The following is a 9,724-nucleotide window of genomic DNA, read 5'->3' as shown; positions in this document are numbered from 1 at the left end:
CCTGCTCGGCGGGGGCCACGTCGCCGCAGACTACAGCGCCGGACGCGCGCACTTCCGCCACACGCCGCTCCCGCGCGCGCTGCCGCCGCCGCTCGCCGCCTCGGGGCCCCCGCCCTCGGACAAGGGAGGGGCCGCGCTGCGAGCGCCGCTCCTCGCGGCGGCGGCCGCGTGCGGCTTCGCGTGCGGCGTCCTCGCCGCGCGCGCCGCCGCCCGCTGATGGGAAGTGCTAGGGCGGAGGAGCGGCGGCGTGCCGCGCCAGGGACGCGGGCGCGGGTAGGCTCGCCAGGTCTGCTCGGAGCCATGGTGACCATCGGATCTCGAGTGCATCGGATGATGGTTCCGAGCAAACTGTCGCACCGAGAGGCTACAGCAGAGCCGTAGTCTCCCACAGAGGGGTGCGCGTGCCCCGCGTGGCCTCACAAAGCATGGGGGGAGAGACCCAACAACGTGCACTATAGACCGCGGGCGACAACGTGATGCGGTTTTTGCGCCATATCAATAACGATTAAGATTTTGAATTTTAAGTCACATGTACATGTTGTGCATGGAGTTGTCACAAAGAAAACAAACCTCTGTCTCTCCTAGTAGCTAGTTGTCTCGATACTCGAAACAAAGAAAATAAAAGAAAGTGCGCGGACGGAAGGCCGGCACACGGACACGCCGCGCACAGTCCACACACAGGGATTAAAGAATAAATAAATAAATAAAACGGGCACGCCAAAGAAAGACAAGTTAAGGTAGCTGCAATCTCTTGCCGCGAAAGTTTCGCGTCAGTCGACGTTCCGCGCTGTGTGTCGCGCCTGAGCTCGCCCTTGGCGCCCGAGGCTACCCGGGACCGACAGACAGCATCAAAGGACGCGCTAGATGTGCTTGTGACCGACGCGTCTCTCTTGACCGGCACGAGCAGTGCTGTGTGCGGCGCTCGCCACCCTGGCGATTGTGCTGCGACGGCGGACGGCGTGGTTGCTCAGATGGCCTTATGACGACCCCGTTTCGACACCGTCCCTAAGGCCTCTGCTCATGAGCTCCATGCGGGAATGATTGGCTGAACCAACTGATCACAAATTCTCTCTGCAACATCAGAGTCGTCGAATTATGCTGTCACGAGGAAGAATTTTGGCGCTTTGTGAGATATCGTGGGAATTTGTGATCAGTTGTTTGAGCCAGTCATTCCCGCGTGGAGCTCATGAGCAGAGGCCTTGGGGACGATGCCGAAACGGGGTCGTCATAAGGCCATCTCAGTGGCTACACGGCCTGCCACGGCGTGTGTGCCACGACTCTGGACGACTCTGAACTGGCGCTTGATGCGGGCATAACTTGCGATCCCGACCTTGCGCGATGAGCCTACTAGCGCATTCTACCATCTACTCGCACATGGCAAGCATGGGCGACGCCTCAGGCCCCATGCCGGCCATCCAAGATATGCGTGCGCCAAGGGTTTGCAGCTACCTTAACCAAGTGTTTTTTTCTTTTTCTGAGCCCGGCATCACATCGCTGTCTCTCTCTCTTGTCTGCGATCTTGGCTCCCACCGTGCACGGATCGCACGCCCGGCGCATACATGCTCGCCGTTGTCGTCGCCGCCGCCGGCTTCGCCGCCCGCGCTCGAACGCTAACGCCAGAATCGTCGCGCTGGCCGCAGCCGCACACGTTGGCACGCTGGCGGCAGCTGCAGGTCGCAATGCTGGAGGAGGAGGCGGGACCTTCCCTACCGTCCATTCCCACGGTGCTGTACACCGCTCTCGGTGCGACGGCGGTGTACGGGCTGTCGGAGAAGGTGCCACGCCTCCTCTCCGACGGGCCGAGCGAGGCTCTCGCCCCGCTGGCGCTCGACGTCTTCTTCTTTGGCTTTGCGTGCGTCTCGCTCGCCAAAGGGATGGGCCTGATCGGTAAGATCGACTACGCGGCCCTCGACGGCCGAGACGTCGGCTCTCTCGCCAAGGAGGCGGGCGCCTGGGCCGCGGCGGGCGAGGTGCCGACCCAGTCGCCGGACGGCTTTGAGGTGGCGACGTTTGCGGGAGGCTGCTTCTGGGGCACCGAGCTGCACTTCCAACGCATCCCGGGCGTCGTCGCGACCTGCGTGGGCTACACGCAGGGCGGCGTTCCGGCGCCCACCTACGAGCAAGTGTGCTCTGGCACGACGGGCCACACCGAGGCGCTGCAGCTGCTCTTTGACCCGTCCGAGTGCAGCTACGAGAGCCTCTGCGCCAAGCTCCTCTCGACGGTCGACCCGACGGCGCGCAACCGCGTCGGCAACGACCGCGGCACGCAGTACCGCCACGGCATCTACTCGCACACGCCCGAGCAGGCCGAGGCGGCGAGGCGGGCGCTCGAGCTCGAGCAGGCGAAACAGTCTGCGCCGGTGGTGACGGAGATGCTGCCGGCGCGGGTCTTCTACCCCGCCGAGAACTACCACCAGCGCTACCTGCAGAAGGGCGGCCAAAACGCGGCGAAGAACGCGCCGGAGAAGGTGCGGTGTTACGGGTGAGCGCTCGCACGTCACGCTGGGCTTGGATGTAAAAAGAAAGAAAACAGACGGCCCAAAGGAGGGAGGGGAGGACTTGAGGGATTGCCCCCCCGAATCGTTTTCCGCCCCGTTTTCTTCCTACGATTTTTCTTTTGGGATCGCTGTTCAGAGGAGACAGGTTGTTGTGTTCCTGTGTTAGTGCCAGTGCGCGCCAGTCCCGTGCCCAGTGTTGTGCGAGCGAGTTTTCTTGTAAAATTGGTAAAAAGAAAGAAAGAAAACAGACAACCCAAGGGAGGGATGGTAAAATTGGTTCGTATCTTTCTCTTTACGAAAAAAATTCTCTTTTTCCGCATCGGCTGGGCCGATCCCATGCTCTTCGCTCGCTCTTTCTCCAGGCGGCCAAGCCAGGCAGGCCACAGCGCCACGATGGCATCCAATACGCCAAAGCGCGACGTCCCTGCGCCAGAGTGGAAGGCTGACGTGCCTGCTTGGGAGAGGTGTGTGGGTCACACCATCGAAACACCATTGCACAAAGGTCACATCCGTGCCTCCTGCGATAGGCTCGTATCCCTCGTGACGACGCCCGGCACAGGGCAGGTTCGCCTCTGCTACTTGCTTCGGTCTCACTATGGCCCGCTGCTCGGATCGCTCCCACGCCGCGCAGGTGCGCCGAGGCCTCAAGCCGGGCGAGCGGCGCAGCTGGAGCGACCCGCAGCTGTGGACCCATGTCGCCAAGAGATAGATGGGCAACGCCCAGCTCGCAGCGCCACACCCACAGGCGGACCGGTGGAGTCTCGTCGCCGAGAGATGGCCACCGGACGCATCATTTTGGCGGACGATAGCACGGAGGTAGGTAGAGCACGGCGGGCGATAGCACGGAGGCACCTCATCCAGGACAGCAACTGTGATAGGTGGCTTTTGTGCCTGGCATCCTCGTCGCGGCGACCCGCGCCGCGCCGCTGCCGGAGCTGGTCGCAATACAGAGCGCCGTGCTCTCGCTCTCGCTGCTCTACCACTGGAACTACGAGCGACCCGGGCTGCTGGCGCAGGGTGAGGGGCTGAGCGCCAAGCTGCTCTTCCTGTACGGGGCGGCGCAGACGCTGCGCAGCCCCGACGCGGCGCTCCTCGCCGCAAACAGCGGCTGCTTCGCCCTCACCCTCGGCGCCTTTGTCGTCACCAACTTCGACAAGCGGCTGTACGAGCGGTGGCACCCGTGGGGGCTGCACGTCGTGCCCGGCGTCTGGTCGACGCTGGTGGCGCTGCACAACGCGCCGCTCCTCCCGGCGGCGCTGGTGCCAAGCGGCCCGCTCCTGAGCGTGCCCGGGATCTCCGCGTGAGGGGCGCGTTTTAGGAAAGCGGCGCGCAGCGCGGTGGCTGGCACTCGCAGCGCTTGGAGCGGTGCGAGGTAGGTGGGTGTGTTACTTCCTCTAGCAAGCTCACAAGATGCGAGTTTGGGGACAACGGTGCCACAAGATGCGAACTGAGGCCTCGGACGACTCACGGCACGCTCCCCATATCAGCCGAGAGCCCGAACCCGAGTCGGAGTAAACTGCCTCAAACACAGCTGGCCGCGTTGTGCATATGCTCGCACTGCTGTCTGCCGCCTTCTTGCCGGCGCTGCTCCGGACTCCAGGTTTGTCAGCAAACCCTCTCCGGAGACATCTCCGCTGCCGGCAGCCCGGCTGTGCCTTCACTGAGGCCGATTACCGGGCGGATCCTGCTGACCTCAGCGCGGCTGTGCTACCCGAGTTCACGGAGCAGCACGTCTACCTGCACTTTCACGGCCGCGGCGGGCCCGATCGAGAGGACGCCGACCTGCAGGCGCGCATCATCGCGCAGGACAAGGCGGCGGGCCTCGACCGCTTTGTGCACGTCTTCGTGTGGAGGCGGTGGCTCGACGCGGCAACGGCGGAGCGCATCTCGTACACCGGCCAGGCGCTCGGCCGCAAGCTCGGCCAGGCGCTCGCCCAACGCAAGGGCTTGCGCTCGCTGCACGTGAGCGCGACCTCGGCGGGCGGGTTTGCGGGCAACGAGTGCATCGCGGCTTACGTTGCAGCAGCGGGCCCGGAGCGTGCGACCACCCGGCTGACACTTTGCGACCCGTTCTGCGCGCGCGCGGACGAGGTGGGCGCGCCGTGGGACGATGGGCGACGCACGTCGGGAGCGCGCCTCTTTGGGCGCGATGCCGACTTTGCCGAGCACTTTCTCAACTCGGACGACATCGTGCCGTCGACCAACTTCGCCCTGCCGCTCTGCTACTGCTACGACGTGACGGGCTCCGCGGAGCGCGCCTCCTTCCCACCGCCCAGCTCGGGCAACTTTTTGCAGGACGTCGGCTTGCGCCTGCTCGGCTACCACAACTGGCCCATCGGCTACGTCGCGCGCCACTACGAAACGCGTCTCGACGCCGGCGGGTCACCCATGCTGCCGAGCCATAGCGAGCTGCCGCGAGGGACCGTCTTCAAGGTTCCGTGACAACCGCGGCCTTGCTGACGTGGCACGTGTGTGAGTGAGTTCTTATATCGACATGCAATACAGTGGCCAGGGGCGGGGCTTGCATTTTTGCCGTCGCCAGTCGCCCCCCCAAACGCTACAGCGGGGGCGGCGGCGGCGGCGGCGGCGGCGGCGGCGGCGCGACGGGGTGGGTAGGGGGGTGGGGAGGCTGCTGTGTGCGTTGCGCGTGCGCGCACCGCACACCATACTCGAGTACGGCGGGAAACAGACGGCGAGGGGGGCGCGGCGGCAGCGGCGCAGCGCGCGCGCAGCGCGCGCGACGGAGGGGCGGAGCAGCGACCGCTGAGCGCGGTCGCTGCTCCGTCTGTCCCGGAGCGCCGTCTGCGCGGGGTGCGCGTCAGGAGAGGGGGCAAGCGTGGAAGCGCGGGACGCGCGGCGGCGGCGGCGAGCCGCCGAGCGCTCCGTGCGCGGTGAGGCGGCCGGGCGAGGGCGCGGCGGGTGACGGGGAAAGGGAGCAGCCGGGCGACGAGAGGTAGGAGGTGCTCGCCGGCGAGCGCTCCTGCGCCTGCGGAGGGGCAAGGCCTGAGGGCGGGCGGGCGGGCGGGCGGGCGCCGGGGGGGGGGGGGGGATAAACGCTGCGCCGCCCCCGCACCAGCGACACTGGCCGCGGCTCGCCGCCGCGCGCCGGCTCGGAAGAGGGGCTGTCGACGGCACAGCAGCGGCACGCCTCGGCGCTCGAGCCGCCGACACCCCCCCTCCTCGACGTGACGGCCGCTCCCGGAGCCGGCCGATGCGCGCCCGACCCACGCCCCCTCTCGCACCCCCCCGACCCCCCCTGCGCGGCGCACCCGTCCGCTGTGCGCCGGCTCGCGCGCCTATCGCCAAATCGCGACGTTTGAGCGCAGCGCACGCGTCCCACACGTCACGCGCGCGCAGGAGAGCGTGCGGCACAGCAGTAGCGTGTACTCGCCGAGGGCATCGCGCCGAAAACCCCGCGCATTCCGCCCCAGCAGAGGCTGCAGCCTCTGCACAAGCTACACCACTGTAAGAATGGTGAGTACTTGGGGTTGAGTGGGCTTGCTTGCTCCCTCAGCCGGGAGCAAAAATGCAAGAACACAACCATATGTCATGTCACCCAGTCCCAGACACCCCTTAGCCTTACTAGTATACCCACACCCCGCCGCGCACGCGCGCCGTTTCGGGCCGCTACGGCCGCGCCGCGAGAAAATTGAAGAATCTTATCTTCGGCGACGCGGTCTCGGGCGGCAGACGGCGCCACGAGGGCGCTCCGGAAGGCTGGAGCGCCGGGGGCCCCAGCCCTCCGGAAACTGGGGCCGCGCCGCTCCGGAAAACGCGGATTTGGGGGGGAAACGCAGAAAAGCAAGAAGCGCACTCGGCGGGCGTCACGGCCGCCTTCGTCTCACCGCCGCAACGCACCAGCCCACACGGACAAACGCCTCGCGATATGGTGCTCGTCCTGCTCCTGATCGCAGCCGCATCCCCGCCCTCCTCCTCCACCGTCTACATCATGCGCCACTGCGCGAGGTCGACGTACCTGCCCGACCTTTACGGCGGCCAGCGGCCCGCGTACCTCGCCAACTACTCCGACGGCGGCGACCTGCCGGATTGGGGCGTCGCGCCGACGCTGTGCACCGCGCGCGGCCGCCGCATCATCCAGGGGCAAGGCCGCTCGCTGCGCGGCGAGATCCTCGGACGGATGGGGCCTGCGCCGGGACGCCTCAAGGTGACCTACGACGCGGGCTCGACCCGCGACAACACCACGGCCGAGGACCTCCTCGCGGGCCTTGGCCTGCCGAGCATTGCGCGCGTGGGCGACGCCGCCGTCTTTGACCCGCCCTGGTGCCCGCAACTCACCGCCGCCGCAAAGGAGCGGGCGGTGCGCGCGCGGCTCAAAGCCGTGCCTCGGCCGGCGCGGTATGAGGGGCGGCTGGCGGCGCTGCAGGCGCTGCTCGGGCGCGGGGTCGCGCCGCCGCTGCAGTCCATCCCGGACGTGGTGGCGGGCGGCGCCGTCGGCTGGCTGGGCGGCTCGTTCGTGGCGAGCTCGTGGATCGAGGCGATGCTGCTGCAGTTTGGCGCCGGCCTTCCGATGGCGTACGGCCGCGTGGCCCCGCCGCAGCTGTACGAGATGCTCGAGCTGCACGTCTACTACCGCGCCATCGCCGACCGCGGCCTCTCGATCGAGCGGCGAGGCGAGTCCAACCTGCTCGCGCACGTGCTGAGAGACCTCGCGAGCGGCGCCGGCGGCGCGAGCCCGCAAGGCGGCGGCGCGAGCCTGTACGTCGGCCACGACACAAACCTCGACGGCCTGAGCGCCCTGCTCGGCCTCGGCTGGCCGGCGGCGCCGCCCTACCCGGCAAACACCACCGTCCCGGGAGGGATGCTCCGTCTGACCGCGACGGCGGCGGGAGGTGCCACTGCCGTGTGCGCCAGCTTCCTCTACACCCGCTTCGAAGACGCGTCGGGGGGGATGGCCGAGGTGGACGCGCTCTTCCCCACCGGCAAGCCGTGCATCTCGCTGGTTCAGCTCACTCAGCTGGCGGCGGCCGTCGTGGACAAGCGCTGTGTTCGCCTACCAGCGCCCTCAGCGAGTTAGCGACGCGAGTCCATATAGAAAAGAAAACGTACGGCGTCCGCGGTGCCGCTGTGTCCGCCGTGTCCGTCACCGGCTCGCTGTGACCTCTCCCTCCCCGCCGTTGTGGCGCGGCTGGCGCATTTCAATGTCCGCTCGACTCTCACACAAATTGCAAGGTAGCGCTGTGCAGGCCCTTCGCGCTCGGGCGGGTGCCGGCCCTCCGCGAAGCTGCCCCCAGCAGGCGTTTGACCAAAATCCAAATTTCCCTACTCCAGTTGAGGCTGCCCTCGGACCCGAGAACCTCAGATTTTAGATTAGTTAGGACGCTGCGCACCCTCTACCTCTGGCAGAGGCACTCTCCCTCTCGCGATGAGTTTTATTTCGCAGCGCACAGCGCAAGCGCTGGTCCTGGCCTCTGGACTCTACTTTACCATATCGAGGTTCGCCCTGCCCTTAAAGTATGCGACACCAAATTTACACCATCCTTTTATCAACAAACCAGTAGCGCCCTGAGCCCCCTCTGACGCGCGCGTCCGTGGCGTGTGCTGTGCAGCGTGAAGGTCGTCCGCTCAGACGATCTGGCGGTCCTGCGTCGCTGACGCTTCCACAACGTCGTCGCCATTTGTCGGCTCCGCTTGTGTAGAGGGGTCGCGGATCGCTAGAGCGAGGGCGGTGGCGCGGCGCGCGCGCGACTGAGCGGTCTGCTTGGTCGCGCCGAGCGCCTGTGCGAGGAGGGCGAGCGACACCTGCCGGTGCGGGCCCGAGTGGCAACCGACGGCGAGGTCGTGGTACAGCCCATCGGCGATCAGGTCGCGCGGCGTCACCTCGAAAAAGTGCCCAAAGATGCAGCCGCCGCAGGCGGCGTCGTTCTCGTGCGCCATGACGATCGGCAGCCTGGCGCGGCGCGCGGCGCGCACCTGCTCTGCGAGCGCCTCGGCGCCATCGCCGGCCCACGTCGCCCTGTTCAGGTAAAGCAGCATGTGCGTCGCCTCGTCGCCGTCGCGGTCGCCGACGCTCGAGCTAGGCAGCGAGGAGAGGCGCGAGGGCGTTGCGTCGGTGATCGAGACGCCGCCCGCCACGGCCGCCGCGACCGCATCGGCGAGATCTCGCGCCCCGGCGTTCAAAGTCGAGGCCCAGAGAACCACCGGCTTGGGAGGGGCGAGGTCGACGGCTCGGACCTCGCCCGGGATGCACAGGGGCAGCTCGTCCTCGCCCGCGAACTTTGGCGTCTTCAGCAGCAGCGCCTCGGCGATGACCTTGAGCGAGACGTGCTGGAAGGCCTCGATCCGATGCCACACCGCCATCGGCCAGCCGGCGTCAAAGATGGCGGCCCGCAGCTCCTCGGGGCACTCGGATCGCAGCTCGGCGAGCGTGCCTCCGCCCTTGTCCGGGTCTGCCTCGTGGACGAGCACGAGCGGCTTGCCCATCTCCAGCGCGGCGCGGACCTCGCGCAGGCAGTTCGTCGAGCGCAGAGCTCCAGCCCGGCCCCGTCTCGCCGTTGAAGCGCACCTGAGTCGTCGAGGCGGGTAGGATGACCGCCGCGTCGAGCCAGCTATTGCCCTGGTTGCCATTCCTGCTCCAGAGCGTCGACCAGCCCATCTCGTTGTTGTAGGTCTCGACGGAGAGGGTGCCCATGTCCGAGCTGTGGGAGTCGTACATGTGGTAGAAGAAGGAGAGGGTGGCGTCCTGCTGGAGCGAGAAGCGCGGGCTCTCGAGTCGGTGCAGCTTGTTGTACGTTCCAGTGGCCTCGGTGAAGATGTAGTAGCCCGAGCCAGTGGTGTGGTCGCCGCTCGGGCCTGTGCCTGGCGACGGCGTGCCGCCGCTCGTGCGCGTCCAAGTGTACCCGTCCGGCGCGGTGTCGTTCCAGATGCAAGTGTCACCCTCGAAATCGCAGCTCAGCTGCACCATGTCGGGTAGAAGAGGCGGTGTCGGCGGCGGCGGCGGAGGTGGCGGCGGCGAGGGTGGCGGCGGCGAGAACGGAGAGGGCGGTGGAGGCGACGGAGAGGGCCCGCCAGACGCGGCCACCCTGCCGACGAGCAGCGCGGCGGCGGCCACGCGGACTTGTGCGGCGGATGGCTCGAGCGAGGCGACCCGCCCCAGCCGCAAAGCTCCCGCGCCGGCGAGGCCCGTCTCGACAAGCCTCCGGGCCTTCCCAGCAGCGCCGCGCCCCCAACTGTACCTGGGACGAAGGCCTCGAAGGTCACGCCGCACA

The 9,724-nt window shown here is 67.4% G+C and overlaps 5 protein-coding genes across 5 annotated transcripts in view; 4 read left to right on the top strand and 1 right to left on the bottom strand.

Moving 5' to 3' along the window:
* Positions 1–518, top strand: part of EMIHUDRAFT_456543 (glutamate-5-semialdehyde dehydrogenase) — a 2,853-nt gene extending 2,335 nt beyond the window's left edge. Inside the window, exon 8 of the mRNA XM_005782941.1 lies at positions 1–518. Within this exon, the coding sequence (XP_005782998.1) occupies positions 1–230 (230 nt within the window). The 3' untranslated portion in view covers positions 231–518.
* A 1,473-nt stretch (positions 519–1,991) lies between these two features.
* Positions 1,992–2,483, top strand: EMIHUDRAFT_57356 (hypothetical protein; the record flags this gene model as incomplete). The annotated part of the gene is made up of 1 exon (XM_005782940.1): positions 1,992–2,483. A coding segment is annotated over one exon (492 nt), but the record flags the coding sequence as incomplete, so codon positions are not given.
* Positions 2,484–2,872: 389 nt separating this feature from the next.
* Positions 2,873–3,917, top strand: EMIHUDRAFT_442483 (hypothetical protein). The gene is made up of 3 exons (XM_005782939.1): positions 2,873–2,962; positions 3,026–3,192; positions 3,377–3,917. Exons 2-3 carry the CDS (start codon positions 3,094–3,096, stop codon positions 3,800–3,802), a joined length of 525 nt encoding a protein of 174 aa, XP_005782996.1. The 5' UTR covers positions 2,873–2,962; positions 3,026–3,093; the 3' UTR covers positions 3,803–3,917.
* A 2,467-nt stretch (positions 3,918–6,384) lies between these two features.
* EMIHUDRAFT_113221 (hypothetical protein) lies at positions 6,385–7,533 on the top strand (the record flags this gene model as incomplete). The annotated part of the gene is made up of 1 exon (XM_005782938.1): positions 6,385–7,533. The coding sequence occupies one exon, from the start codon at positions 6,385–6,387 to the stop codon at positions 7,531–7,533; it is 1,149 nt and encodes a 382-aa protein (XP_005782995.1).
* A 548-nt stretch (positions 7,534–8,081) lies between these two features.
* Positions 8,082–9,724, bottom strand: part of EMIHUDRAFT_232743 (hypothetical protein) — a gene marked incomplete at both ends in the record, with an annotated part of 3,571 nt that continues 1,928 nt past the window's right edge. The window contains 3 exons of the mRNA XM_005782937.1: positions 8,082–8,957; positions 9,022–9,411; positions 9,538–9,660. Of these exons, the coding sequence (XP_005782994.1) occupies positions 8,082–8,957; positions 9,022–9,411; positions 9,538–9,660 (1,389 nt within the window). The remainder of the gene's footprint in view (positions 8,958–9,021; positions 9,412–9,537; positions 9,661–9,724) is intronic.

This window comes from Emiliania huxleyi (assembly GCF_000372725.1).
Source record: "Emiliania huxleyi CCMP1516 chromosome Unknown EMIHUscaffold_184, whole genome shotgun sequence".
NCBI lineage: Eukaryota > Haptophyta > Isochrysidales > Noelaerhabdaceae > Emiliania > Emiliania huxleyi.
The sequence above is the reverse complement of the archived record's forward strand: the minus strand, read 5'-3'. Positions and strand labels throughout refer to the sequence as shown.